The sequence below is a fragment of the Syngnathus leptorhynchus genome, chromosome 20 (genome assembly GCF_054491065.1).
Source record: "Syngnathus leptorhynchus isolate UIUO chromosome 20, UIUO_Slep, whole genome shotgun sequence".
Classification (NCBI taxonomy): domain Eukaryota; kingdom Metazoa; phylum Chordata; class Actinopteri; order Syngnathiformes; family Syngnathidae; genus Syngnathus; species Syngnathus leptorhynchus.
The window spans coordinates 5,561,353-5,588,833 of record NC_141214.1 but is presented as its reverse complement, the minus strand read 5'-3'; the positions used below and the strand labels follow the sequence as shown (position 1 = coordinate 5,588,833).

Genomic DNA, 27,481 nt, shown 5'->3' with positions numbered 1-27,481 from the left:
AAACCGAGCCGCCACCTGTTGCGTCTGAGTATCATCGCTTGTGTTCATTCTTGAGAATACAACAAAAAAAAAATGGAGGGAAATTGTTATGTGCAGACGATTATGCAGAAAGGCTCGTTTACCTTGAACTCCGCTCTGAGGCAGGGTCAGGTATTGTCGCCGGGTCTGACAGGGTCAGGCAGGGGCACACCCCTCTCGGGGGGTCGTGGGCCGCTGCCCTCGCGGGGGGCCGCAGAATGGGAGGGGCCGATGAGGTATTGGCAGATTTTGGTGGGCTGCAGATGCTCAATATGCAGATGTCTAATCGAATTGTGCGCCCATGAATTGCTTGCCCCTCTGATTTGCATGAAGACAATCGGCGGCGGCGACTCGGGGGTCAGCGCCGACCCCCGGACCAAATGAGCAGCCGGCTGCAGACGCCCCTCCAGGACGTGTGAACTTGAAGTAGACTTTACTCAACGACAAAGATTATTGATTGATACCAATGTCAGTGAGTCCGTCTGGGAGCCCGTTTGACATCTGTCCAGTGTGAGATCGAATTTTGACTTTCAAAATAAAATCAAGCCTAACTCACGCAGTATACTGTTGGCATTTTAATTTGTCATACGGTAGAAAAACATCTTTGTTTATTTTTGCAAAGCAATACAAAGGTGAAAAATATGATACACAAATATTGTGGATCACAATACAGGGTGTCACGGATCGGAATGGAGCAGGACGACCAAATGCAGCTTGTACCAGTTTATTGAGGGAAAAAGTAGTTGGAAGGGAGGATATGGGGAACAGACAAGACTTAAATACAAGACAGGTAATAAGAAGTAAAGTGACTGTGATTACATTGATTGTGAGGTAACAGAATCCATGGTAACATATAAACATAATAAAGCAACCGGGGACGAGTCCAGACACAGGGGAAGTTTGTGTTTGGAAATAAAAGTGCTTTAGGCTGACAGAATTAGGCTCTTTTATACTGACAGATAATATATGATCATTGAAATAAATTATAAGACAAGTGAAAAATTTATAAAACCATCCAACAATATGGCCCATTTTGATTGGGTTTAACAGGCTAGCTTCTCTTGTAACAGGTTCTGGTCCTGCCGTTCTTTTTCAAGGGCTCACTGCTCAGTCTCCAACATGGGATTGGGCGAATTCCGGGCCCGCTGTGGATGAAATTATGGAATATGCAGCAGTTCATGGAAGGTTTTGACACAACCCCCCAATTTAATGTCCACTATTAAACTAATCAACACTTACTGTCAACGGCATGAAATTCTGCAAAAACAAAAAGACAAATGGTCATGCTGACAGTCAATGATGAGACAAACAATAAACAGCTCTGAACAAACTTTGAATTTTGTTATCTTTTTGACAATGACTCAATCAAATCTCAACACATCCATCTCACCGCCATCAACTTTTCTTTTCCGGATGTAATATCCCACGGCGGCCGCCAGAAGGCTCAGCAGTAACACGACGACGCCTCCGATGACCACAGCGGCCGAAACCTTTTGGGGAGGAACTGAAAGTGAAAGTTAAGCTCGTTCCTTGCGTTATGAAGGTTTTCATTTCTATGCACATGGACTTACTCCAGTTGGTTTGGATGGCGTCTTGATCCAGTTTGATGACCAGCTGCTCCTTGACACCACCAAACTGAAACACACACTCGTATTTGGGCCACTCAGCGAGCGGCACCGCCGACACGTTCAGGTTCACGCTCATCTGGAAGGTTCCATCATGATTGGGCAGGAGCTCGCCATGTTCTATATGTTCGTGGAGGTCCTCACCGCCTCTCCTCCAGAACATCATGGCTAGTCTGGGGTAAAAGCCCGTGGCGTGGCAACAGACCATCGAGGTGGGTGTCTTCTGGAGGAGAGCCATCGAGGGAAGCTCTGCGGGAGACAAGCAGAGGTGAAAATAGGTCACACGCGGGGAACATCGGTGGCGTCGGACCCCACCTTTTTTCTGTAGGACACTCCTCCCATAGTCCAGGTACATCTTTAGGACCTCCGGGCACGTGACTGTATAGTAGTGTTTGTTGCCCTCCAGTCTGAACTTGTCCGTGTCCCAAATAAGCTTGGTGGTGAAGGCCTGCGGGGAGGGCGCCGTCCATGTTAGCGTGTCCAGGTTCAGCGCGATAAAGTCTTCTCCGTCATAGCCGTACTGGTTGTAGCCCACGAGCTCGCCGCTCTCATCGTCAATTTCACAACCGTTCATCCGCTGTAAAACGCCTGGCGGCCAAGTTACACCCTTAGTCGTTATACTCAAGTCCATTATGTTGAACACAGCTCACCTCCAGACTGGTTTAAGCGTTGACTCAAATCCTTGAGGTTTCTCTTGAAGAAGTGCTGGTAAGCTAAGCACTCGTGCTTGTACCACTCCAGGTGTTCCGGATCTTTCCGGACCAGCTGCTGCATCCATTCCTGTTTGGGTTTCACCGATTGGATGTCGCTATCGCAGTAGCCCACTCGGACGCCGTCCACCTCAGCAGTTCCCACAAGATCAGGGAAGTGTTTCACACCGGAAGTCCCGGTGAGGAAGAATTTCAAGGAATGTCTCCCTGTACATGTGGAATGAACATACCAAATGACACAGCTGCATTTAATGGGCGAATTTGTTCGCATATATCAATAAAAAGAATACAGTACTGGATAGAAAATGAGCTGGATTGCATAATTTAAAGCCACTCATTTCTAGACAAACGTCCAAAACAAATGTCAACCTTTAAGTCAAATTCTTCACATTAGCTTAGCAAAGCAAAGTGAAAGCGAAACTATGTGTTTTTGCGCCTTTTGAGGATAAACTAAAGGGGGAGTAAATATGTGTAATCGGAGCAAAATTAGAATAAGTAATGGCATGCTAGCCTGCAGATGTGTCCTCCAGTCCCCATACGGCCAAGGCGAGCAGCAACGTCAAGATGTTGTTCATCGTGTTCTTCCCTTCTTAGAATGCTGTATGTAATACTGTTTGAGCTCACCTGTGAATCTGGGGGCGTGGTTACTTGACTTTCCTGTTTAGACACAAGAAAGTATTTTTATAAAACATTCCAGTGTCCTTCACGTGTAGAATGCATTAAAAATCACAAGCATATTTGACAAAAACTAAACGGTTTGTTTCTACTGATTAGTCACACAGTATATGGTTAGCATTTTATTGAGTCATGCAGCAAAAAGATATCTTTATTTTTGTATAGGAATACAAAAATAATAATTGTAGATCACATTACAGGGAAGTGCAAAATATGTTTGGAAATGAAAGTGCTTTAGGCTGACAGAACTAAACTCTTTTATACTCACGGGGAATATGTGATCATTGAAATAAATAACACAAGTGAAAAATGTAAAAAAATTAATTTGGTTTTCGAAAAAAATAAATCACAATAGGGCTCATTTATATTTGGTTTAGCAGGCTAGCTCCGCTGAGGATGAAATTATGGAATACGTAGCAATTCATGGAAGGTTTTGACACAAACTCTCAATTTAATGTCCACTATCAAACTAATCAACACTTACCGTCAACAGCCTGAAATTCTGCAAGAACAAAAAGACAAATGGTCACGCTGACAGTCAATGATGAGACCAACAAACAGCTGATGGCGCCGGGAGGAACTACGATGGAGGCCGCAGGTCCGGCGTCGCTGGAGCGAAGTCCGACGGCGGCCGCGGAACCGGTGGCGCTGAAACAAGCTCTGACAAATGGTCATGCTGACAGTCAATGATGAGACAAACAATAAACAGCTCTGAACAGACTTTGAATTTTATTATCTTTTTGACAATGACTCAATCAAATTTCAACACATCCTTCTCACCGCCATCAATGTTTCTTTTCCGGATGTAATATCCCACGGCGGCGGACGCCAGAAGGCTCAGCGGTAACCCAACGAAGCCTCCGATGAGCAGACCGGCCGGAACCTTTTGGGGAGGAACTAAAAGTGAAAGTTGAGCTCGTTCCTTGCATTATGAAGGTTTTCTACTTTGTCATGTCTATGCACACGGACTTACTCCAGTTGGTTTGGATGGCGTCTTGATCCAGTTTGATGACCAGCTGTTCCTTGACACCACCAAACTGAAACACACACTCGTATTCGGGCCACTCAGCGAGCGGCACCGCCGACACGTTCAGATTCACGCTCATCTGGAAGGTTCCATCATGATTGGGCAGGAGCTCGCCATGTTCTATATGTTCGTGGAGGTCCTCACCGCCTCTCCTCCAGAACATCATGGCTAGTCTGGGGTAAAAGCCCGTGGCGTGGCAACAGACCATCGAGGTGGGTGTCTTCTGGAGGAGAGCCATCGAGGGAAGCTCTGCGGGAGACAAGGAGAGGTGAAAATAGGTCACACGCGGGGAACATCGGTGGCGTCGGACCCCACCTTTTTTCTGTAGGACACTCCTCCCATACTCCAGGTACATCTTTAGGACCTCCGGGCACGTGACTGTATAGTAGTGTTTGTTGCCCTCCAGTCTGAACTTGTCCGTGTCCCAAATAAGCTTGGTGGTGAAGGCCTGCGGGGAGGGCGCCGTCCACGTTAGCGTGTCCAGGTTCAGCGCGATAAAGTCTTCTCCGTCATAGCCGTACTGGTTGTAGCCCACGAGCTCGCCGCTCTCATCGTCAATTTCACAACCGTTCATCCGCTGTAAAACGCCTGGCGGCCAAGTTACACCCTTAGTCGTTATACTCAAGTCCATTATGTTGAACACAGCTCACCTCCAGACTGGTTTAAGCGTTGACTCAAATCCTTGAGGTTTCTCTTGAAGAAGTGCTGGTAAGCTAAGCACTCGTGCTTGTACCACTCCAGGTGTTCCGGATCTTTCCGGACCAGCTGCTGCATCCATTCCTGTTTGGGTTTCACCGATTGGATGTCGCTATCCCAGTAGCCCACCCGGACGCTGTCCACCTCAGCCATTCCCACAAGATCGGGGAAGTGTTTCACACCGGAAGTTCCGGTGAGGAAGAATTTCAAGGAATGTCTCCCTGTACATGTGGAATGAACATACCAAATGACACAGCTGCATTTAATGGGCGAATTTGTTCGCATATATCAATAAAAAGAATACAGTACTGGATAGAAAATGAGCTGGATTGCATAATTTAAAGCCACTCATTTCTAGACAAACGTCCAAAACAAATGTCAACCTTTAAGTCAAATTCTTCACATTAGCTTAGCAAAGCAAAGTGAAAGCGAAACTATGTGTTTTTGCGCCTTTTGAGGATAAACTAAAGGGGGAGTAAATATGTGTAATCGGAGCAAAATTAGAATAAGTAATGGCATGCTAGCCTGCAGATGTGTCCTCCAGTCCCCATACGGCCAAGGCGAGCAGCAACGTCAAGATGTTGTTCATCGTGTTCTTCCCTTCTTAGAATGCTGTATGTAATACTGTTTGAGCTCACCTGTGAATCTGGGGGCGTGGTTACTTGACTTTCCTGTTTAGACACAAGAAAGTATTTTTATAAAACATTCCAGTGTCCTTCACGTGTAGAATGCATTAAAAATCACAAGCATATTCGACAAAAACTGAAAGGTTTGCTTCTTCTGATTATACCAGTCCGTCTGGGAGCCCGTCTGAAATCTGTCCAGTGTGAGATCAAATTTTGACTTTCTAAATAAAATCAAGCCTAACTCACACAGTATATGGTTGGCATTTTATTAAGTCATGCAGCACAATTTTTTTTTAATTTATTTTTGCAAAGCAATACAAAGGTAAAAAATAAGATACAAAAAAAAAATTGTGGATCACATTACAGGGAAAGTTTGTCTTTGGAAATAAAAGTGCTTTAGGCTGACAGAATTCTGCTCTTTTATACTGACAGGTAATATATAATCGTTGAAATAAATAATAACACAAGTGAAAAATGTAAAAAAACAAACTTGGGGTGGAAAAGAATCACACAACAATAGGGCTCATTTTGATTTGGTTTCACGTGCTAGCTTCTCTTGGAACAAGTTCTGGTCCTGCCGTTCTTTTTCAAGGGCTCACTGCTCAGTCTCCAACGTGAGATTGGGCGAATTCCGGGCCCGCTGAGAATGAAATTATGGAATATGCAGCTGATCATGGAAGGTTTTGACACAACCCCCCAATTTAATGTTCACTATTAAGCTAATCAACACTTACCGTCAACAGCATGAAATTCTGAAAAACAAAAAGACAAATGGTCATGCTGACAGTCAATGATGAGACAAACAATAAACAGCTCTGAATAGACTTTGAACTTTGTTATCTTTCTGAAAATGACTCAATAAAGTTTCAACACATCCTTCTCACCGCCATCAACGTTTCTTTTCCGGATGTAACATCCCACGGCGGCGGCCGCCAGAAGGCTCAGCAGTAACCCCACGACGCCTCCGATGACCACAGCGGCCGGAATCTTTTGGGGAGGAACTGAAAGTGAAAGTTGAGCTCGTTCCTTGCGTTATGAAGGTTTTCATTTCTATGCACATGGACTTACTCCAGTTGCTTTGAATGGCATCTTGATCCAGTTTGATGACCAGCTGCTCCTTGACACCACCAAACTGAAACACACACTCGTATTCGGGCCACTCAGCGAGCGGCACCGCCGACACGTTCAATTTCACGCTCATCTGGAAGGTTCCATCATGGTTGGGCAGGAGCTCGCCATGTTCTATGTGTTCGTGGAGCTCCTCGCCGCCTCTCCTCCAGAACATCATGGCTAGTCTGGGGTAAAAGCCCGTGGCGTGGCAACAGACCATCGAGCTGGGTGTCTTCTGGAGGAGAGCCATCGAAGGAAGCTCTGTGGGAGACAAGCAGAGGTGTGAATAAGTCACACGTGTGGGGAACATCAGTGGCGTCAGACCCCACCTTTTTTCTTCAGGACACTCCTCCCATAGTCCATGTACATCTTCAGCCACTCCGGGCACTTGACTTTATAGTAGTCTCTGTTGTACTCCAGTCTTTCCTTCTCCCTGTCCCAAATAAGCTTGGTGGTGAAGGCTTGCGGAGAGGGCGCCATCCATGTCAGTGTCTCCAGGTTCAGCACGATGAAGTCTTCTCCGTCATAGCCGTACTGGTTGTAGCCCACGACCTCGCCGCTCTCATCGTCAATTTCGCAACCGTTCATCCGCTGTAAAACGTGGCTGCCTGGCGGCCAAGTCACACGCTGTTAGAGATGTTCCGACTCTAACTTATTGAGCAAGAAGCACACAGGAGACAGTATGCCCTTTGAACACTTGCACGTGGAGAATTTGTTCGTCATTGTAGATACAACAATGTCCGAACAAATTCTGCAAGTGGAGAATTTGTTCGTTGCTGTAGACACAGCAGTGTCCGAACAAAGTCTGCCGTTGCATTCATGCAAGACAGTATTTATTGAGAGAAGAAGGGTGGGGGTGACAATTTACATGTGTGGTGGCCAAGGTGGGGGTGAAACACCTGGCCTCTGATCACATCATAGCGGGGGATGTTTTACGATGTTGAGTAGACAGAACAACTTTGATTGCGTCTTCTACAATTGGTCAATCAGTGCAAAAGATCTTAGCACTTTGTTCTACTACTTTGTTAAGACAGGACAAGCTTAGGTTAATTATTACTGATTACATTCCAACATAATATGATCAACCTAATCTATTCAACCCTAACACACGCTTAGTCGATATACTCGAGTCCATTTTGCTGAACATGGCTCACCTCCAGACTGGTTTAAGCGTTGACTCAAATCCTTGAGGTTTCTCCTGAAGACGTGCAGGTTGCCTAAGCACTTGCGCTTGTACCAGTCCAGTTGATCTGGTTCGTCCCGAACCAGTTGGTGCATCCATTCCTGTTTGGGTTTTGCCGACTGAATGTCGCTATCGCAGTAGCCCACCTGGAGGCCGTCCACTTCAGCAGCGCCCACAAACTCGGGGAAGTTTTTCACACCGGAAGTTGCCGTGATGAAGTATTTTAAGGAATGTCTGTCTGTACATGTGGAATTCGGTATGAAGATACCAGAAAATGACACAGCTGGATTTAATGGGCGAATTTGTTTGTATATATCGATAAAAATAATACAGTGCTGTCAATAAAATGAGCGGGATTGCATAATTTACAGCCATTCATTTCTAGACAAACGTCCAAAATTAATATTTCACATTATTTTAGCAGTCTAATGTGTTTATTATTTACCACTTTTGATCCCAAATAAACTCTAGCACATCTAGTGCTTTAAACAACGACAAAATGTTGTTTTAGTGGGGCATGAAAAATTACCGTTAGTTAGCGAAGCAAAGTGAAACCGAAACTGCGTGTTTTTTTCGCACTTCGAGGATAAACTAAAGAGGGAGTAAATATGTGTAATCGGGGCAAAATTAAAACAAGTAAATGCAAGCTACCTGCAGATGTGTCCTGCACACCCCATACGTCCAAGGCGAGCAGTAACGTCAAGATGTTGTTCATCGTGCTCTTCATCCTAAGTATACTGCACGTGATATCGTTTGAGCTCAACTGTGGGTTTAGGGGGCGTAACTACTGATAAGACACAAGGAAGTATTTTTATAAAACGTCCGAGTGTCCTTCACGTGTTGAATGCATTAAATATCATAAGCATATTTGACAAAAACTAAAAGATTTGCTTCTTGGTGATGATATCATTGTTTTTCCAGAGGGTGACATTTTATTTATTCTTATTCTTTTTCATGGTTTTGTGATAAGCTTTACATTTGCTTTTATTTTATTATTTCGTATTTTATTTCGTTGCCAGGCAATTTGAGCTCGTGATGTGACGTCACAATCGCAAAAAGGATGCGCCTCCAAACAATCCTCAGGAAAACATCTCGCGAGGTTTTCCCTAAACTCACCCCCCCCCCCCACACACACACACACACACACACACTTTCTCTTGTTAGCAACCCGACACTATTAAAGTGGCTCTTGCCTTAAATAATCAGCGGACTGTGTCTCCAACGTTTTAAAACATATCTGTGTAGGACTTTATAATTCAAAAGATTGCACAAATCCAGTGTCACGTAGAAATACTTGCAGACAGAGAGCGAAAAAGGGGGACGGGCGCTCTGAATCAGGATGTCTTCCCGCGAGATTTAAGGGCTTGTGCGAATGCCACGTCTCGGCTAGCAGCTAGCATAGCTACAGGTAGGATACATCCTCCGAGGTAAAGCTGCGTCCAGTTTCTCCGACGCGGAAAAGACAAACAAACCTCCAGGCAACCGGAACACCATTGGTATGTATCCGCAACAATGTTTGCTTCTATATTCATTTGGCTGGTGCTACTTCTGCTATTAGCATAGGCTGGTTCGCCGCTTAGTCCCCAACAGATGCTGCGTTCATTCTCGCGTTCCTTTTGTTTATTTGTTTTCCAGCTTAAGTGGTGATAAAGTCAGGCAGGAGCTAAATCTGCTTAGTCGGTCACGACTGGGGCGTCAAACGAGAAAGTCAACTCCGAATCCAAACTTGAAAAGCATCTCTTTGACGTCAGGTTGAAAACTTTGAAGCCTGCAGACTCTTGCCTGGACTTTTTTGAAGAAAATCAATTCAAACAGAACTTGATGCAATACAACCTGCCACTTGTTTCTATCCATCAATTGTTTGCACACAGAGATGAACGTAGTGGTTGTTTGGAGAATCATAAAGAAATGTATCTCTGGAATTGAAGTTGCCAAAGCAGTTTCCCCGCCAAATTCCCATTTTATACACATTTGGAATTGTAGTGCAATTACATAACTCAGTTGGACCCCCCCCCTTCCCCCCTTTTCAGGACTTATCCTCAACTGCGATTGGGTGGTAACCATTCCAGATTGTATATGCATGCATGCACATGTGCATGCATTTTTGGGAAGAAATAAAATCTCCATATGGAGTTTAATGTTGCTCCTACTGCCATCTAGTGGAAAGGCGTTGAACATGGTGCCTGTTGCAATGTGACGTTATTTTGAGATGGTAGTTAGGAGGAAGTTGAAGGTCCTGACACATAGTTTAAGAAGTAGTATGTTTCCTGAAATTATTTTCATTCATGTGATTTTTATTTTCTCTCCCAGGTAAGAACAATGGAGCGCCCACACCTGATGGTGACACTGGCCACATTTGCTTTCGTGCTGTTGTTTGCCTCGCACCTGAGTGACGCTCACAGCCACTCGCACGACCACCATCATGGCCACCATCATGACCACGCTCACGGAGATGAGCATCACCACCACGGACACTCTCACGGAGATGAAGACCATCACCACGGCCACTCACACGACCCGGAGGTGAAGATGTTCCACGGGGCCAGCAAATGGAGCGCCGAGGCCAACCTGCCGCTGCCGGAGGAGGAGGTGCAGGAGCACCACGGGCACTGGCACGACCACGATCATTTGCAAAATGATGACGCCGATGACCTGGGTAATGACATTGATGATTTCCAGAATGATAACGAGCAGACAGATGATGACTTGGCACAAAATGATGAGCAAGTTCAAAGCAATGATCAGGGTCACGCCGATGAGTTTTTCAGTGACCAAGAACCAGCCGAGGACCTCGATTACATTGATGACCGTGGTCATGACGATGACCATGAATATGTCAGTGACCAAGAGCAGATTGATGACTACGGTCAGGCTGACGTCGATGAGCGCGCCGATGATGATGAGCGCGCCGATGACCATCTGCAAGCCGATGACCAAGAACATGTTGATGATTTGCACACCAGTGACCACACACACGCCGATGACGTGTATGCCGATGACCACGAACACGCCGATGACCTTACGCGTGAAGATGAATTAGACTATTCCGATGACCAAGAGCAGGTTGATGAGCACACCGATGAGCACGAAGAAGACCTCGGCCATCAGGACGACCAAGAGCAGGTCGACGACCACGGGCGAGACGGCGGCGACGATGATGATGCCGATGAGCGCGCTCGGGCCGATGACCTTACGCGTGAAGATGAATTAGACTATATCAATGACCAAGAGCAGGTTGATGAGCACACCGGTGACCACGTCCACACCGATGAGCGCGAAGAAGACCTCAGCCATCAGGAGCAGGCCGACGACCACGTACAAAGCGATGCCGATGACCAAGAGCAGGTTGATGATGAGCACACCGGTGACCACGTCCACACCGATGAGCACGAAGAAGACCTCGGCCATCAGGACGACCAAGAGCAGGTCGACCACCACGTACAAAGCGATGCCGACGATCACGGGCGAGACGATGATGATGCCGATGAGCGCACTCGGGCCGATGACGACGGCCACGGACATGGTGATGAACACGAGCATGCCACTGACCAAGAAAATGCCGAACAATGCACACGACGCTGAGGTGGCATGCCAATGACCTCGTGAGGGCTCATGCTAAATTATTCCATCGTTGAATGGAATAATTGGATTGAACAAATGTTTTTTTTTACTAATGACAGTTATCCGGTATTGTTAAACGGTTTAACAACTAACCCTATTGCAGGAGCGACGTCGTCGCCGACCTTTTTGAAATTGAAAGCTACTTCTTTGGTACTGATGAATTGTTTCTTGATGACTTTTGTTGTACTTTTAGACCATGCGCACGCTGATGACCATGGTCATTCGCACCACCACCATGGAGACCACGTGCCTGACGACTGGCTCACAGCCGAAGGGCTGGGGATTGATGACGAGGAGAGAGACACGATGGAGCTGTGGACACAGGTAAGAGGCCAGACCATCCTCGACCTTCCCACTTTGACTTTGAGAACCGTCCCTAACTCTCAACCGTCCATCTTTACCCTCAGGCCATCTCCGCCACGTTGCTGATTAGCGCCGCGCCATACCTCATCCTTTTCCTCATCCCAGTTCAGTCCAACAGCGACCAGCACCAGAACCTGCTCAAGGTCCTGCTGAGCTTTGCATCAGGAGGCCTGCTCGGCGACGCTTTCCTTCACCTCATTCCACACGCTCTGGGTATGTTTGCAATTTTTTTTACTGGAAATGTCCAAACGTTGCAGAAAAGGTTTTAAAACTGACCTTGCGCTTCTGCCCCTCACGCAGCGCCGCACTCGCACGACAGCGCCAACACGCAGACCGCCGAGAAATCACATGACCAAGGCCACTCGCATGGTAACTCGGACTCAGACCATAACTTGGAACAATGGAAAGACTCAATTTGACTTTGAGCAAGATTGTGTGACATCTCAAATCATGACTTGCTCGATACTCAAAAGGTCAAAACTGCGCTAACGTGACGTCGTTCTGCAGGCGTCGCTCACGATAACATGATGTCAGTGGGCCTGTGGGTGCTGGGCGGCATCGTGGCCTTTTTGATCGTGGAGAAGTTTGTGCGCTTTATGAAGGGAGGCCACTCGCACGGTCACTCGCACGGTAAGATGAACGCGGGGAAATTTTCCGAGTCGACCCAGCTCACTTTTATTTTTTGGGGTAAGATGTCAAGGAGAAGGAGAAGGACAGTGACGGTGAAGAGAAGGCACCCAAAAAGAAGTTGGAAAAGAGTGCCGGTGAGTCGAAGGATTTCATCGATCAAAATCAAACGATTTTGATTTCTATTTTTTTATTTTTTTTGCAGACATCAAAGTGTCTGGCTACCTCAACCTGGCGGCCGACTTCACTCACAACTTCACGGACGGCCTGGCCATCGGCGCGTCTTTCCTCGTTAATCCAGCAGTTGGCTCCATCACCACCTTGACCATCCTGCTGCACGAGGTGCCGCACGAGATCGGAGATTTTGCCATCCTGGTCCAGTCCGGATGCACCAAGAGGAAGGTGCTCCATTCGACCGGCGCATTCCATTCCATCGCTGATCTACTTTCCATGCTTCCTGTCGATAACTTGCGATTTTTCTCTCTCAGGCCATGTATCTGCAACTGCTGACCGCCTTGGGAGCGCTGGCCGGCACCGCCTGCTCGCTGCTGGCCGAAGGCGTGGGCGCGGCCGCCACCGCTTGGATCCTGCCCTTCACGGCGGGCGGCTTCGTTTACATCGCCACGGTGACTGTCCTCCCGGAGCTCCTGGCCGGCCGCTCCAGTTTCGGCCAGTCGTTGATGGAGATTCTGGCGCTGTTGTTCGGGGTCGGCATGATGGTTCTAATCGCAGAGTACGAGTGAAAAAAAAGGGAATGTGCTTTTTCTTTCCTTGTCGTCACCTTTTTTAATTCCTTTGTGGGGCAAAAGCTGTCTGTGTTTGGTGGAGGAGCATCAGCTGATGAACACATCGGGAGAGGACTGACACTTTCTCACACGCACGTTTTTGTTCAAAGAAGCTGCTTGCTCTAAAGCGGATGGATTTTTTTTTTTTTTTTTTTTTACATAACGTAAGAGGTCAAAGGTCGAGCTTCAGACGTGACATGGGGAAAATCTCTTATCATTTTAAGGAACTGGTATAATGTGCCAACGAATTATTAATTTGTGGCACATAAGCACAAAATACGCTAGTTTGTGCACAAAAAGTCATTTTGGTTTTGACAATGGCATGTTGCAGTTTTGAAAAAGATGTGCATCATTTGCCTATTTGTCCACAAAGTATTTGTGTTCTACTTGTTTTTTGACCACAAATGTGCTAATTCTCGTGCGGTTCAGATTATTTTTGTTTTTAACCCACCACCTCTACATGTCATGGTTGGGTTTCTGTGCAAAATGATCACGAGTGATTGCAGGGAAGTAGAATTTTTGTTTTGTTTTGTTTATTAGCGACTGTGAAATCAAACCACAACACAATTGTACACAACTGTGACCAGTAATAAAGGGTGATTAAGGTACCAAACTTCTCCCATGATTGCAAACATCAACATAGCACAGAAAGAACAGTACTATACTGTATAAAGTACCATACATGCACTTGTATTCTAAAAACCTTTTTAAATTCAACTTTTGATATTTTAAAAATAGGAGACCAAAAATATAACTTTTTCTCCTCTTCATTAATATGACCATTAATCAGTGAAACAAAATTAGGGGGAAAAAAAGGAAAAAATTGAGGGGAGAGCACTGCGGTCACATGACTTGACATCAGTCAGATCTAACCGGTTTTAGCAGTTTAATATTGTTGATGTCCTAAAGTTGTTTAGAGACAAGGTAAGTATGAAAATTAACATTTTAGTATTTTTCATGTATTGTCCTTGTTGTGTCTAGAATAGAACCACAATATCAAAATGGTCACTCTAAAACCAGCACCTATTCAATTTCAATTTCAAGTTTGTTTTTATCCTTGTGCAGTTTAAAGGACATCCTCTCAACAATTAGGAAGCTACGAATAAGATGTGACCATCCAAAATTTAACCCCAAGAACAGGTGGCAACCTCGAAAGGTAGATGCTTTCCATTTGAAAATAGCAATGTCTTTATTTTATCTACATGCAGTACTTTTTTTTTTAATCTACATGCAGTATTAACTGGACCCAAAACAAAACTGAACTCTGTCAAAGGGTTCAAGTGATTTTAAAGCTGAAGAAATTCAATAATTTTATCATGCAAATTATCACAATAACCTTTCACATAAATTGTGAAGACATACCCAACTCACCAGCCGCTTGAACATATTGTAATCTTTTTTTACTTTAATCCGTGGCATCAAGATGCAAAGCTTGGCACGCCAAAATTAGAGTGCAGTTGGACGTGTGGACAAAAGTGGAATTGGTGATGCTTGCCTGATTGACTGCTGATGAAAGATAAAAGACAGCAGAAGTCTTTGGGCCTCTTCAAAAAGACAATTCTCCTAACCTTTATGACACCTTTCCTTAATCTTTGTGACGATGCATCCAGGGACCCGAAGTGCGGCCTACAGGTACACGAGAATTTTTTTTTTTTTTTTTTAAAGTACACTGACTTGTTTATTTATTGAACATGCTTACTGTGTTGCTATTTTTCAGTCAATTTTATTTCCGTTCTGTCTCTAATGCTATAGTTGGACTGCCCCATCTCGTTGGCAAAGTTGTCAGCCATAGCGCTCTTGAACACTCCCGCCAGACTTTTCTTGCGGCAGCCGTTCATCTTGTAGCCCACGAAGAAGTAAAGAAGCGGGTTGACGCAACTGTTGAAGAAGGCCAGACCCTTGGCGGTGGGCATCAGCAGGTCCCACAAGCTTCTGCCGTCCAGCAACCGGAGAATATGCAGGCCGTGGTAGGGAGCCCAGCAGATGAAGAAGGCGCACACCAGCAAGGCCATCAGCCTTAGGGGGCGCGTTTTAGCCGTCAAGCGGGTGCGGCGAATGCCCACCCCGGCCAGGATGTAGCAAGCCAGGATGACCGTGAAAGGTATCAGGAAGCCGCACAGGAAGCGCACGATATAAAGCACCGTCTTTACCTGTGTGCCGTTCTTGTCATCCAAAATGCAGCTGCTCAGGTTTTTGTTGCAAATCAAGATCCCTCGATAATGAAAAAAGGGCCAGCTTAAGACAACAGCCCCCACCCAAGTGCCCAAAGCTACTAGCCGGGCGGCACACACGGTGCGGCGGCGCCGAGTTAACACCGGCAGCCAGACGCAGGCGGCTCGGTCCACGCTGATGACGGCCAGCATAAAAACAGAGCAAAACATGTTGGTGTACTTGGAGAAGGCTTTGACTCTGCACATGAACAAGCCAAAGGGCCAATGGTCCAGGAACAGAACCCTGACCAGAGAGAAGATTCGGGTCACACAGAAGATTAGGTCCGCCGTGGCCAGGTTGACCAACCACACGTTGAGGACGGTTGCCTGAGAGCAAAAATGACAGGGAAACTTCACTCCGTGTCAACCAAACTTCCATTTCCCAACAATTTAAATGTGAGTAGCTAATTAAAAAGTTCTCCATTCACCTTGAGCCGAAATACCACCACCAAGATCACGATGGCGTTGCCCGGAATGCCAAGCAGGACGGTGAGTATGTTGAAGATTAAGGAGACCAAGTCCATATCACCATCGTCGCTCATCTGCATTGTTGTGACACCAGACGAGGCACTGAAGAAGAGAGCGGATGCTTCATCCACACGTTGAGTCATCTTGAGACCTGAGGAAGTCGACAGACTTCAGTCACGCTCGTCTCGGGTAAGATTTCAAGTCCTCGTAAATTCATTGGCTTACTTTATTTATACTTGAAGGTAATTGTTGAAAATGTGTAAAGACAAAGAATAGATTTGTTATTATGTCACCAGAAAGCTCATTCTAAAAAGGCAACTCACCATTCCGTTGACAGTATTGCTATATTTTTTACTTTAATGTTAACATTCAAGGACTGTGAGTGACGCTTGTCATCACTGAGAATGTATAAAGTTGGTCCACAAATATATTTTAAGCCTTGCATGAGAGGCGGAGCCAGACGAGGGGGTGGGGGGAGCGACCATGATGAACTTGTTGAAAGCAGCCAGCCTCTTGTCCAGTAGGCGGCGCTATGACAAACAGAGCGATACGCTTTTGTTTTGCATCTAACTTCTCTCTCAAGTATAGGATACTTTTTTTTTCCCTTTTGGACAAGACAGTATGGTAGATAAGAAGAGATGTTTACATTTTTTATTACATTTGAACATACAAAGGCAGCGACACATTATCTATCAGTTGTTTTAGCCCCCCGCCCCTCATCACAGCTGGGATCTGCTCTCTACGGAGTCTTCCTTGCTCTGCCCCGACCCCCCGCCCACGTCGTCAGCCAGAACGCTCTTGTACAGGCCCGCCAAGGACTTCTTGGACCGGCCCTTCATCTTGAGACCCACAAAGAAGTAAAGAACTGGATTGGCGCAGCTGTTGAAGTAGGCCACGGCCTTGGCGAGGTGAAGCCAATTCTTGGCCACCGAGCTTTTGCTGTCCACCATCCGGACCATCAGCAGGCCGTGGTAGGGAGCCCAGCACAGGAAGAAGGCGATCACCAGCAGTGCCAGAATCTGGAGGGGGCGCGACTTACCCGACAAGCGGGTCCGGCGGATGCCCACCCCGGCCAGAATGTAGCAGGCCAGGATGACCATAAAGGGCAGCAGGAAGCCACACAGGAAGCGGATGAAGTAGAGCGCCGTCCTAGCGTCGGCGTCCTTGACCTCCTCCACCGTGCACTTGCTCAGGTTCTTGGCCCCCAGGAAGACTTGGCGGTAATATAAGTAAGGGGCGCTGAAGACCAAGGACGCTGCCCACACGCACACGGCCACCACTCGGGCGTGAGCCACGGTGCGGTGGCGCCGGGTGAACACCGGGAACCAGACGCAAACGGCCCGGTCCAGGCTGATGACGGCCAACATGAAGACGGAGCAAAACATGTTGGCGTACTTGAAGAAGCCGTTGAACTTGCAGATGAACAAGCCGAAGGGCCAGTGGTCCAAGAAGAGCTTCTTGACCAGGGAGAAGATTCGGGTGAAGCAGAAGATTACATCCGCCACGGCCAAGTTGATCAACCACACGTTGAGGACGTTTTTCTGAGGAGCAGGAAGCCTCAAATAAGACATTCTGCTCGGGATCTTGTCACAAATCCATTCCCAATATTCACGCTACAGCTGTAAAAGAAAGCAAACTTAGATAAAAAAAAAAACCTTGAGCTTGAATCCCGCCACCCAGATCACAATAGAGTTGCCCGGAATTCCAAGCAGGATGGTGAACGCGCCGAGGACGATGGAGACCATATCCATGTCGCCTCCTTTACTCGCCTTCACCGCCGAGATGCTGAGGGAAGTGTTGAGGAAGAGCATCTGAGGATCTGAGGAAGACAAGGAGGTCATGTGGGGGAGGGCTTTGAGTTTCCAAAGTCCAGTCGGCACCTCCGATAACTCATCGAGACACGTTGAGTCACGGTCGTGTTCATCAGCTCTCCCCCGTTGTTTCCATCACGTAGCTCCGCCCCTACTCATTCGCAAAAAGACACCCCTGCTCCTGTCTCATTTCATCTCGCTAAAGTTGTAACTTCCTCATTCTCCCTTCTCTTCTCTGGAATCGCAGAAAATCGCTCTTGCGAAATAATTGCTGTTGCCTCACGCATTATAAGTGAAATTTAAAAATGACAATTGAGAGAGCAAAAATCTAAGAATATCACAGGCCACTTCATCAGGTACTCAATCTTAACAGTATCCAGTCACACCTCTGGACAATTTGATTGTGTAGATAATAAAGTAGCACAATTTCACCTGCACATTCTGCAATGTGTAAGAAGTGTTGTAGGAAAAAAACTTTGAAACACAGATGTAAGCGTAAATAAAACCGAATTAGCTCTTATTAGTCCTGCAAAAGGAAAATCCTGAATCCAAAAATGTCAATGTACATGTTTACATCAGCCACACGCGGCCTCCCTACATAAATAATGAAATATTCGAATGTGAATGACAAAGTCAACATGAATAGTTTTAAAGCGGTAATAAGAGTCGGCAGCTTTATATCACAAAATAAACTACACCAAAAAAATTGGTGGACATAAAAACATGAATTATGTCAATGCTATACTTCATATGTCAATGTAAACAATTGTAGCAATAGTTAGTCATGTTAACTTGTATGTGACATTGGTAGGAAGGGCCCATGCAATAAATCGTGAAAAAATTCCCACCTACTTGTTGGACGGGAGGAATTGGGTCTGCTGTCTGCTCAATAGTGGCGAGACCAAGTGAAGACACACACTTTGATACTTCCCCTTTTGTGGCATGTGTGATACATGCACACACACGTGCACCCGATGTAGTCAGCAGCATAAATAAATTTACAAAGCAAATGATGACGTTTTTCCCCAACAGGTAAAGTGACGCTCGGTACAGTTGGAGTTTTTGCTGAAATGAAAAAATGTACATGACTAGCATGTCAGATTGAATGTCTTGCCAGTTTGTGTAATGTTTGTAAAGTTGTTTTGGGAAAATAAAATATACTAATACTGATTTTGTTCCACAGACACGTTTGCAACCGAGGATGAAACGGAAACGAATTGGAGGTGTTTTAGATAAGACGCTCTCAACTAAAATGTATGTGACATCTTGGTTTCCTGTTAAGTTTATTTATCTATTTTTTAATATCGTTCACTTCCCTTGCGTTTGACACAAATATGCAAAAATTAGTCAATGAACAACTTTGTCTCGGAAACTTTTGAGTTATATTGATGAGCCCAACTGTGATGTCACAATTCAACATAATCCAGGACAGCTCATTGGTCAGAAACAGGGAGATCACCTGGTTGTTTAATTTCACACTTGATGGGTGACACAAGTGAACAACTTTTTCCATACAAGACATTTATAAAAAATAAAAACAAAAGTCCTCTTAAATTGACACAAAATACTCCAATCCACTAGGGGGCAGTAATGTGCATCACAATGCAGTTAAAAATTAGTTTAAAAAGTCCAGTAAGATTTCGTCAAGTGCTTTTTGATCACTTTATCACTTCTGTTACAGTATGATACAAACCATATGTATATATAAAAAATATTACATAATTTGACATTTTTGCCAACATAAAATGTCAAGAAAATACTGCATATGGTAGTGCCTGTGAAGTTGCATGTGCCTTTAAGAGTTGGGTGGCGTGTGACATCATCAAGTCCGCATGCAAGCGCTGAGGTGTGAGCTGGGGTCAACAGCAGCTTGTGTGCATGTGAGCATAAATAATGAAAAAAAAAATTACATTTCGGGTTAACCGAAAATGCAATATGGTGCTAACGATAAACCACGTGTTGAACAAAAACGTCCTTTTTTGTCCCTCTTGGGCTAGTTACATTTTTGTTACATGCATACATAGAAAAGTGCACAAAGAGCAGCAGCATGCAGAGATTTTTTTTTCTTTTTAGGCCAAATTGTGTAGCCCCACGCCTATATCAAATCCCACATATATACATAATATATGCTGTCGTGGTTATTTTGAGTTCACTTGGCGTTGCTGTTCTCCCCAACACACTTGTGCTTCTTGACCTGGAACTTGAAGGGGAAGCGCTTGTCGCACACGGTGCAGCTGAAAGGTTTCTCTCCGGTGTGTCGCCGCTTGTGCTTGCCCAGCGTGGAGCTGTCGCTGAAGCTGGTGTTGCAGATAGAGCAGGTAAAGGGTTTCTCTCCTGTGTGCGTCCTCGTGTGTTTAATCAGATCGCCGTTGGAGTAGAAGCGCTTGCCGCAAAACAGGCACGAGAAGGGTTTCACGCCCGTGTGAATGTGTGAGTGTTTGACTAAATGCGAACGGTGGAAGAAGCGCTTGCCGCAAACGGGGCAGCTGAATGGTTTTTCTCCCGTGTGGATTCTGGTGTGGGAGCGCAAGCGGTCCCTGGTGGCAAACATTTTAGTGCAGATGGTACAGTGGAAGGGTTTGTCCCCCGTGTGGACGCTTAAGTGGCGGGACAAGTGGACGCGCTGGTTGAAGGTTTTGCAGCAAAACGGGCAGGTGAAAGGTTTCCCGCTCGGGTGGCGCTCACGCCGCGTGCAGTTTAAACCTGACAACGTGTTTCCGGATGTCGTCACGTCGCCGGGAGCTGCGGTCTTGGGGTCAGGAAGGGACGACGCAGTTCGCTGCGACCGTGTAACCCGAGCCACACGGCTGTGAGGTTGCACTCCCACGAGGGGCTCCACAGTGGCACCGGCCTTGTCCTCAGGCGACTGGGCACGGGTCTCCTCGTCATCTTCACTCTTGACAATGATGCTAGTCACCTGGAACTCTGCGTCGTCGGCCGTCTCCTCTGGTTGCTTGGTTTCATGACTCCCGCACACGTCCTCCTGCGCCTCCACTTTGATGTGGGTTGGCTCGGGCTCCTTCAGCTCCATCGTGGAGCTCTACTTCTGCTGCCCGGCAGCAAGATCTAAAAGACATGAGAAAACAAAAGGGTTGACTTTAATGTTGACTGATCACATTTGTCTCAGTGCATTAGATCAATTGCAAAGGGCCTCCAAATTACATCGCAGTACAGTCACCTGCATCCCAAACATTGACTTGCGAACATTTGGTTTACACAAACACTGTTGATTGTAAAAAGAAACATGTACTTGCGCAATCTGAATATCGCCCCGCCCTCAAATCAGGGATCAAATGATGAAGTCGAACTTGATACCTGTCCACATATCTCCTTAACGACCGTTTTAAGTCGCTGATGCACCAAAGCTCTCAGCATTTGAACTTTTACACATTTTCAACGCGGTGCTACTGTTGGCTGTCTTTTTTTTTTTCAGCATGCATTGCTAACTTCCGCAGCTCTTTGTTTGCAGCTATTTGGCTAAAGCTAATTCATACAACGTCGAGGCTGCCACGGAGCAACACAGAGGAGATGCAGTGCTTTTGCGTCTGTTAAATGTCACATGTGGAGTGAAAGGACAGCCGTCGTGGTGATAAAAAGTGAGGGGAAGCACAGTTTAACACTCACGCTGGCTCTGTTTAGCGACGTGATGCTAACTTCCGGTCTTTTCTTCTTCTATTTTGCCATACCGTCAACCGCGTCAATCCTTTTAACGTTACTGCCGTCTTGTGGACGTAGTGGGTTACTACATACAATTGTTCCAGCGTTTAATGAAAGGAGCCAAACAGTAAACTCAAGTAACATAATTATTATAACTCAAATAAATGGTTCTCCAATTATTGAGTAATAGTAAATGAAGTGAAATAATTTTCAAATAACCGTTATAGGAATAACTGATTTACAATAATATTACCCAAAAAGAAATAAGAAATATTTATAAAATAACATTAAAAGTGGCCACAATAAATCGTCTTTACCAATTTTGCTATCAGGTTGTCACAGTCAGCTCCTTTCCCCTGCACTTTTTCTCTTGGCCTTCAAAACGACTAAGGAAAATAGTCTCATTGAGTTTTTTTTTCTTCCCCAGAGCTAAAGAGCTTGTAGTAGTACACAGTAAAATCCCCTCATGTCAGCACCGTGCATGACATGGGTCCACCCACGCCGAAGCTTAGCGCTGTGTTCTCGCCGGTCCATCTGTCAGCCTTCATCCTGCGTTTGCTTAAAGCCAGTCAAGTCACATAAATTCTCATTCAATGTAATTTACAGTATTTTACTTCACAACCCAAACTAAACTACGAGAACTGCTGAACTTTATTTTACGGGTACTTAATAATAATAATAATAATAATTTAAACAGGGGTGTGCAAATTTATTATAGACTTTACCTGATGTATTTCGACACACAAAACATGGAAATAAAAAAAAAAAAACATTCAAATTAGATTAGAAAGCGTAAATAATAAGTTAAAATAATCATTTGTATTACTCATTTAACCACCATCGCGTTTTAAAATAAACAAATAAATAAATAAAAACGCCGCTGGTCACGTGACTGGGATGAGCCAGATTAGATTTAAGGGACTCTCTCGCTCTTTCCTCTCACTGAAGCAGGAGGAGAACATCTCGCACGACATCGGTTCGATGTGACAACAAGCTGGCACTTATTGTTTTATTGTCATATTTTATTTTAACATACAAGCGGAGATAAACAGCGTCCCCCCCCCCCTCCCTCCTGACAGCCTTCATGTAAATTTGCGCTCGTTTCGGTTTCCCATTTGAGAATGATTTCGCCGTGGGACCGCTGGTACTCGACGAGTTGCTGCCTCTGCTGCCATGTCCGGACAGGCACCATTATTTTGGGTATTTGGTACATGGTAAGGACTTCGATTGAAGCAATCACGCCGAATTTATCGACTCCATTGTCAGGTTGGATGCGCGTCACATGCCGATGTATTTGACTTGAACTAGCTTGCGATGGTGTTGAACCTCTGTTGTTTCTCACCTTAAAATAATGTTTGCACTTCCTTATCTCATCGTGATTTACATCTATAAACAGTATTCAATGTTTTTAAGAAACAGTGCAGTGACACCAACAAATCGGCTCAAGTGTTGGGACCAATCTGTTCAAAAACAAATCTGGCTTTATTAGAATAAATCTAGCCAATTTGCTGAAAGGAACACTATGGCGTTTTATTCTTGGGGTGATTTAAAAACTTTATCACCATTATGACATATACGCTATTTAAGTCATTTAAAAAAATCTTGTCAAGAGAGGGGAAATAAAAGAAAAATTTGACATTATCTGGTTGCGCAAGTGTGCACACCCTCTTCCAGTATGGGATGTGATGTGACTACAAAAAAAGTCAGGAAAAGCCTTCTAGAACATCAACATTGGATTCAATCGGAGCCGTTTTAAAAGGTGGCGAATGTCTGTAGAGTGCCATTGAATATGATTTCGAACATTCATTCTGAACACAAATGTTTTGACATAAAGTGACTCGATTGTGGAATATTGGACAAAAGTGTGCCAGTTTTCATTTACATGTTGTATAATAGCCATCAGTTGTTTTGCACTGTTTACCCTTCATGTGCACTTTGGTTAAATTTAGCATTGCTGCTTTTGGACTAACCTGAGCTTTTAAACATAGTAGCGTACCTCCTAAGCCTGCTAAATCCCCGCCTGGGCTTTTTTTTTAAGTGTTTACGCTATATCCCCCCCTCCCCCCGTCTGCATACTGTTTTCGTCTGGACTAACATGTCACAATAGCATTTTTAAAAACCATGGTGTATTTTTTATTTTTTTTAAACTGTCACATTCCTCAAATCTTTATTTTCTTCTCCTTTGCAGCTCATCAACGCAGTCGTGCTACTCATCTTGTTGTCGGCCCTCAATGACCCCGTTCAGTACCGCTACCACCTCACCAGTTCCGAGCTGGGCACCGACGTCGATGTCATGGACGACGCTAGTGAGTTCAAACATAAACACGATCTCGTTGTCTAGTTTTCATCTCAGTGTGTCATGCGGCTCGTCACTTCGCGGTAACATTGAACAAATCCCCTCGTGGGATCAGTCGATGGATTGGTGAGTCATTCAAGATGGACGCCGTAATCCAGCGTGGAACGAGATCCTGCTTTTTAATCAGATGACATATTAGCGCATGCGTGTGGCCTTGCGTTAGCCTGAGGGGACGCTCAGCCACTCTGAGGCACGTCAGCTGTGTCCGAGCTGACAGTGCCATTCCGGGGCAATCGTCAAAAATAAAAAAATAAAACGCCACCAGCGCTTCGGGGGGTGTAAAATGTCTTTAGCTTTAGCGCTGGAAAACACAAACAAGATGAGTCATTTTAATTAATGAAAAATGAAAGCACCCTGGCAGAAAGAAAGTTCGCTGACCAGAATCAAAGGATTAGCTTCTGTGCATTTTTATTTCTGCTTTTTTTGGTTGACCTTTTAAGGACATTCAGCCAATATCCACTTTGTCAATTTGAGACTTTCAAAATATTATTATTGATAGCGTTGCTTGGCAACTATCAATGCACCTCTGAATGAACCCGGCAAATCCAATTTGATTGCCAGATCACAGCGAGTTCAGATTCCACCAGCCGATATCGCAAACTTGTTAACAGCTCATGAGCAGACAGAACTTAACTCCAAACACGTTTTTTCTTTTCTTCAGATATCTGCATAGCAACAGCAATCTCCCTCCTCATGATTCTCATATGTGGAATGGCAACATATGGCGCTTACAAGGTGAGCCCACATTTAATTTTGCCATGGCAAAATATTCACCTCATTTAAAATTTCCACCTCATCCCGTACAGCAACACGCCGCTTGGATCATTCCCTTCTTCTGCTACCAAATTTTCGACTTTGCCCTTAACACCCTGGTGGCCGTCAGCGTGCTGGTGTACCCCAGCACGGTGCAGGACTACCTCCAGCAGCTGGTGAGGCAAATTCATCACATTCCAGAAGATTCTTTCCTAACATTTTTTTCCCCCCCTATCCTTGCAGCCGGGAACCTTCCCTTACAAAGAGGACATCATGTCCACCAATAATATGTGCCTAGTTATCGCAGTCCTCCTCTTCATTGGTGGCATCCTCTCCTTCAAGGTAACGAACTTTCCGAACACTCAATTAGGTGAACGATACCAGAGGGGCTTTTATTAATACTTGTGCCGAGGAAGAAGGATCGCATTCCCTTTCCTCACTTTTCAGAATGAACATATGGTTCGGGGGGGGGGGTAAAATTGGAGCGGCTCGCCGCTTTAATGCTGGGCGCGGGTGCGGGCCCAGCACGCTACTCGGTCTTTTCACACACAGACACAATGAACCTGCTGTTAGCCTGCCAAGTCCCACCGACAACTGAAGGAGCGCAGCAAGAAAACAGATGCTTAGCAAACAAAAACTAGAAAGTCATTTACATATAAGCCCAAATCAGTATTCGTCGAAAAAAAATAACAGTTGGATGGCTTTTGCAACGGGATGCTTTGTAGTTAAGTCCATTCATTTGTCTCCAGGCCTACTTAATCGGTTGCGTGTGGAACTGCTACAGATACGTAAGCGGCCGAGGCACAACTGAGGTCCTGGTCTATGTCACCACCAACGACACCACGGTGAGTCCTCAAGCCTATTTCTCATCATTACATCCAAAAACAAAAAGGGCTTAAAAGACAACCCTGTGGGACACCTATATATATTTATTCAAATTTTAACACCTTTTTTTTGTTTGTTTCTAAAATGTATAGTTTGCCTTGGTGTTTTGTGAGGCTTTCCGCGTGAATTGAAATTGGATCGGCGCGGTTGTCAGATTAGAGATACGGTATCCGCCCGTCCAGAGTACACTTTGTGCGTCCGTCGGGTCCTCTCGTAAGGCTTTAAGCACGGTCACACTTTCCATCTGCCTGTCTGCGCTAATCCCCCCCACCAACACTGATACATAAGACATTAATCTGCGTTCGCCTCGCTGTCGTCACCAAGCTCATCATCGCCGTCGTTCGTCTCATGCTCGGTCGTACAATAACGGGGCGAGGCGGCGCATTCATTAAGCAGAGTGGCAAAAAAAAAAAAAAAGCTAGGAATCTTAAAAGCGTTCCTTTCATATATATCATATTATATATATATATATTTCATATTTTTCATATATATATATATATATATATATATATATATATATATATATATATACAAAATGTCATTTTGCACACGCAGCCTCCGTGTGTTCTTTATACGTCCTCTGTTGTCGTGGACACGTTACATAAGCGTCTGCCTGTCCGCTTCATTTCAAATCCCCGGCCGTGATGGGTTCGCAAGGCCTTCCCCCAGCTGATGCCTCACAATCGCATCCCCCCCCTCGGAGCACATTTCTCCCGCTCGCCTGAATTAGCAACGGCAGCAATTGTACATTCCTGCAGCCTGTGTGCATAGAAGAGAATTTAAAGAATGAAAGATTGTTGCTTTTCCTTGACATCCATACAACACAGCGCCCCCTTTCTCAAATTTTGTGTTCTGCGCTCTGTTTAGGTTTTGCTTCCACCCTACGAGGACGTGGTCGCCATACCGCCTAAGGAGCCCCCACCTCCCCAGTACGTGGAGGCTTGAGCCCAACCCGTCCAGTCTCTTATAACCCCCCCATTGCACCTCCATCGGTAGCCGTAGATGAGTCTCGGACGTGGATTGTTGACATTTCCGTTAGTTTAGAGACGGTTTTTCTGTCACCATGACGTCTTGCTCCTCCGCACGGACATGCACTTTGAGTCGGCCGCCAACTGTTAGCCCTTCGATACTGTGAATCTCCCTCGTGTTTTTGTCTTGAGTGAGGAGCAAGAGCACTTTTGCGTCCCCCTCCCTCTTTGAATGTAACGATGGGGTATTTTTGTATGATTATTTTTTTTTTGTATAACTGTAAGGGGGGGGGGTTGGTGGTCATCCCCGCGAGGAAATCAAGTCTTCTAAAAGTCTTCCTTTTAAATGTGCGCGTCCATCTCTAAGAGGATTTACACGCAAACCGTGATATCTTCCTCTTTTGTGTCTTTTATTTTTCTATGAACGAGTTTGGTGGGGCTCCTTGAGGGCATTTTCCTATAGTGACGTAACATGGGGAGCTCTTTGTGTGTATCACTGCCCTTTTTCCAAACAACTGTTGATTCATGTGCTGCATTAGCTTAGCATAATAGCACAAACTGGTAGAGCACATTTATCAAATTAGTAATATCTCATGAACTAAATAGCGCACCTATATATCCGAATATAATTTATTATCTATTTTATGCAGTCTTAGTAGTGGCTGATCACCTATTAATCTTTTTTTTTTTAACAACCAATCAATAAAATAGCCAAGACACAAATTTTTGCTCTCTTTTGTCCATCAAAATGTATTACTTTACTAAAATGCGTTGTTTATTGTCATAATATCGGCGTATAGTACTGTGTACATAAATGATAACATTTAAAAAGATTAAAAAAATAAATAAAATTTTGCTTAAAACTCAACCTGCAAGTCTTATTCAAGGGAAAAGCAGAGTAACTAGTGGGCGCCTTCATGACCAGTGCTTCTGCACATGCAATCGAGTTCGCACTTTAAAGCGGCAGACATGACATTGCTTGTCGTTGTGACGTCGCGTCCGAAAAAGACAAAGATGCAGAGCGGTTTGATATTCCAAGTCGGAAGTGTGAAAAACACAAAGATGAAAGCTGGGATGACTGATGCCTCAGTGTGTAATTGTCAGAATCCCTTTGACTGTCCTTTACAATCCAGCAATGTGTTCTCAATTATAATAAATAAGCATTTTAAAAATACATGGGTCCCATGATTTTATTTGTCTTATTTCAAGATAAAAATGACTGAAGCAGTTATGCTATCATTCTAACATTTTTTTTTGTCATAAAATTGAATTTGTATGCATTTTCACCATTGAAAATACACTGCGGA

The 27,481-nt window shown here is 45.0% G+C and overlaps 7 protein-coding genes and 1 long non-coding RNA gene across 14 annotated transcripts; 3 read left to right on the top strand and 5 right to left on the bottom strand.

Annotated features, from left to right (window-relative positions):
- Positions 1-728: 728 nt before the first annotated feature.
- On the bottom strand, positions 729-4,904 carry LOC147041120 (uncharacterized). The gene is made up of 12 exons (XM_085901529.1): positions 4,706-4,904; positions 4,371-4,643; positions 4,002-4,304; positions 3,796-3,925; positions 3,513-3,688; positions 2,978-3,010; positions 2,294-2,560; positions 1,959-2,231; positions 1,590-1,892; positions 1,409-1,522; positions 1,258-1,275; positions 729-1,163 (listed from the first exon to the last, which is right to left on the bottom strand). Exons 1-12 carry the CDS (start codon positions 4,902-4,904, stop codon positions 1,126-1,128), a joined length of 2,127 nt encoding a protein of 708 aa, XP_085757655.1. The 3' UTR covers positions 729-1,125.
- A 736-nt stretch (positions 4,905-5,640) lies between these two features.
- LOC147041119 (major histocompatibility complex class I-related protein 1-like) lies at positions 5,641-8,769 on the bottom strand. Of its 2 annotated transcripts, none has more exons than XM_085901202.1 (7): positions 8,322-8,769; positions 7,642-7,908; positions 6,817-7,095; positions 6,446-6,748; positions 6,262-6,378; positions 6,112-6,129; positions 5,641-6,017 (listed from the first exon to the last, which is right to left on the bottom strand). In XM_085901202.1, exons 1-7 carry the CDS (start codon positions 8,395-8,397, stop codon positions 5,980-5,982), a joined length of 1,098 nt encoding a protein of 365 aa, XP_085757328.1. In that variant the 5' UTR covers positions 8,398-8,769; the 3' UTR covers positions 5,641-5,979. The 2 variants fall into 2 exon arrangements, with proteins under 2 accessions (XP_085757328.1, XP_085757329.1); XM_085901203.1 differs by having other exon boundaries at positions 7,642-7,904; positions 8,322-8,397.
- A 59-nt stretch (positions 8,770-8,828) lies between these two features.
- LOC147041118 (zinc transporter Slc39a7-like) lies at positions 8,829-13,679 on the top strand. 2 transcript variants are annotated; one of them, XM_085901200.1, is made up of 9 exons: positions 8,829-9,166; positions 9,981-11,193; positions 11,485-11,615; positions 11,699-11,867; positions 11,955-12,023; positions 12,162-12,284; positions 12,347-12,418; positions 12,487-12,683; positions 12,770-13,679. In XM_085901200.1, exons 2-9 carry the CDS (start codon positions 9,990-9,992, stop codon positions 13,022-13,024), a joined length of 2,220 nt encoding a protein of 739 aa, XP_085757326.1. In that variant the 5' UTR covers positions 8,829-9,166; positions 9,981-9,989; the 3' UTR covers positions 13,025-13,679. The 2 variants fall into 2 exon arrangements, with proteins under 2 accessions (XP_085757326.1, XP_085757327.1); XM_085901201.1 differs by having other exon boundaries at positions 8,844-9,166; positions 9,981-10,326.
- A 765-nt stretch (positions 13,680-14,444) lies between these two features.
- Positions 14,445-16,161, bottom strand: LOC147041117 (C3a anaphylatoxin chemotactic receptor-like). 3 transcript variants are annotated; one of them, XM_085901205.1, is made up of 3 exons: positions 16,068-16,161; positions 15,705-15,895; positions 14,445-15,627 (listed from the first exon to the last, which is right to left on the bottom strand). In XM_085901205.1, exons 2-3 carry the CDS (start codon positions 15,885-15,887, stop codon positions 14,773-14,775), a joined length of 1,038 nt encoding a protein of 345 aa, XP_085757331.1. In that variant the 5' UTR covers positions 15,888-15,895; positions 16,068-16,161; the 3' UTR covers positions 14,445-14,772. The 3 variants fall into 3 exon arrangements, with proteins under 3 accessions (XP_085757331.1, XP_085757333.1, XP_085757332.1); XM_085901207.1 differs by having other exon boundaries at positions 14,445-15,603; XM_085901206.1 differs by lacking the exon at positions 16,068-16,161 and having other exon boundaries at positions 15,705-16,037.
- Positions 14,742-18,719, top strand: LOC147041115 (uncharacterized). Its single transcript, XR_015062977.1, has 3 exons — positions 14,742-15,167; positions 15,248-15,765; positions 15,839-18,719. It is a non-coding gene; the product is annotated as an uncharacterized LOC147041115 (long non-coding RNA).
- On the bottom strand, positions 16,464-18,416 carry LOC147041116 (C3a anaphylatoxin chemotactic receptor-like). The gene is made up of 3 exons (XM_085901208.1): positions 18,408-18,416; positions 17,400-17,563; positions 16,464-17,285 (listed from the first exon to the last, which is right to left on the bottom strand). The coding sequence occupies exons 2-3, from the start codon at positions 17,553-17,555 to the stop codon at positions 16,464-16,466; spliced, it is 978 nt and encodes a 325-aa protein (XP_085757334.1). The 5' UTR covers positions 17,556-17,563; positions 18,408-18,416.
- Positions 18,720-19,000: 281 nt separating the features above from the next.
- On the bottom strand, positions 19,001-21,271 carry LOC147041114 (uncharacterized). 3 transcript variants are annotated; one of them, XM_085901209.1, is made up of 2 exons: positions 21,180-21,271; positions 19,001-20,621 (listed from the first exon to the last, which is right to left on the bottom strand). In XM_085901209.1, the coding sequence occupies exon 2, from the start codon at positions 20,584-20,586 to the stop codon at positions 19,705-19,707; it is 882 nt and encodes a 293-aa protein (XP_085757335.1). In that variant the 5' UTR covers positions 20,587-20,621; positions 21,180-21,271; the 3' UTR covers positions 19,001-19,704. The 3 variants fall into 3 exon arrangements, with proteins under 3 accessions (XP_085757335.1, XP_085757336.1, XP_085757337.1); XM_085901210.1 differs by lacking the exon at positions 21,180-21,271 and adding an exon at positions 20,806-21,155; XM_085901211.1 differs by lacking the exon at positions 21,180-21,271 and adding an exon at positions 20,871-21,155.
- An 848-nt stretch (positions 21,272-22,119) lies between these two features.
- Positions 22,120-27,330, top strand: laptm4b (lysosomal protein transmembrane 4 beta). The gene is made up of 7 exons (XM_085900844.1): positions 22,120-22,426; positions 23,401-23,518; positions 24,230-24,303; positions 24,375-24,497; positions 24,565-24,663; positions 25,071-25,166; positions 26,074-27,330. Exons 1-7 carry the CDS (start codon positions 22,334-22,336, stop codon positions 26,149-26,151), a joined length of 681 nt encoding a protein of 226 aa, XP_085756970.1. The 5' UTR covers positions 22,120-22,333; the 3' UTR covers positions 26,152-27,330.
- The last annotated feature ends 151 nt before the right edge of the window (positions 27,331-27,481 follow it).

Coding starts and splice junctions, on each gene's coding strand:
- laptm4b (XM_085900844.1), top strand. CDS start 22,334: ATGATTTCGCCGTGGGACCGCTGGTACTCGACGAGTTGCTGCCTCTGC. Junction 22,427..23,400: donor TTTTGGGTATTTGGTACATG/GTAAGGACTTCG, acceptor TCTCCTTTGCAG/CTCATCAACGCAGTCGTGCT. Junction 25,167..26,073: donor TCACCACCAACGACACCACG/GTGAGTCCTCAA, acceptor CGCTCTGTTTAG/GTTTTGCTTCCACCCTACGA.
- LOC147041116 (XM_085901208.1), bottom strand. CDS start 17,555: ATGCTCTTCCTCAACACTTCCCTCAGCATCTCGGCGGTGAAGGCGAGT. Junction 17,286..17,399: donor TGGCGGGATTCAAGCTCAAG/GTTTTTTTTTTT, acceptor CCTGCTCCTCAG/AAAAACGTCCTCAACGTGTG.
- LOC147041120 (XM_085901529.1), bottom strand. CDS start 4,904: ATGGCTGAGGTGGACAGCGTCCGGGTGGGCTACTGGGATAGCGACATC. Junction 2,561..2,977: donor CCACGCCCCCAGATTCACAG/GTGAGCTCAAAC, acceptor CCACATGTACAG/GGAGACATTCCTTGAAATTC. Junction 2,232..2,293: donor ACGCTTAAACCAGTCTGGAG/GTGAGCTGTGTT, acceptor CTTGGCCGCCAG/GCGTTTTACAGCGGATGAAC.
- LOC147041119 (XM_085901202.1), bottom strand. CDS start 8,397: ATGAAGAGCACGATGAACAACATCTTGACGTTACTGCTCGCCTTGGAC. Junction 7,909..8,321: donor TGTGCAGGACACATCTGCAG/GTAGCTTGCATT, acceptor CCACATGTACAG/ACAGACATTCCTTAAAATAC. Junction 6,379..6,445: donor TGCCATTCAAAGCAACTGGA/GTAAGTCCATGT, acceptor TTTCACTTTCAG/TTCCTCCCCAAAAGATTCCG.
- LOC147041118 (XM_085901200.1), top strand. CDS start 9,990: ATGGAGCGCCCACACCTGATGGTGACACTGGCCACATTTGCTTTCGTG. Junction 11,616..11,698: donor CGATGGAGCTGTGGACACAG/GTAAGAGGCCAG, acceptor CTTTACCCTCAG/GCCATCTCCGCCACGTTGCT. Junction 12,419..12,486: donor GAAGTTGGAAAAGAGTGCCG/GTGAGTCGAAGG, acceptor TTTTTTTTGCAG/ACATCAAAGTGTCTGGCTAC.
- LOC147041114 (XM_085901209.1), bottom strand. CDS start 20,586: ATGGAGCTGAAGGAGCCCGAGCCAACCCACATCAAAGTGGAGGCGCAG.
- LOC147041117 (XM_085901205.1), bottom strand. CDS start 15,887: ATGACTCAACGTGTGGATGAAGCATCCGCTCTCTTCTTCAGTGCCTCG. Junction 15,628..15,704: donor TGGTGGTATTTCGGCTCAAG/GTGAATGGAGAA, acceptor CACGGAGTGAAG/TTTCCCTGTCATTTTTGCTC.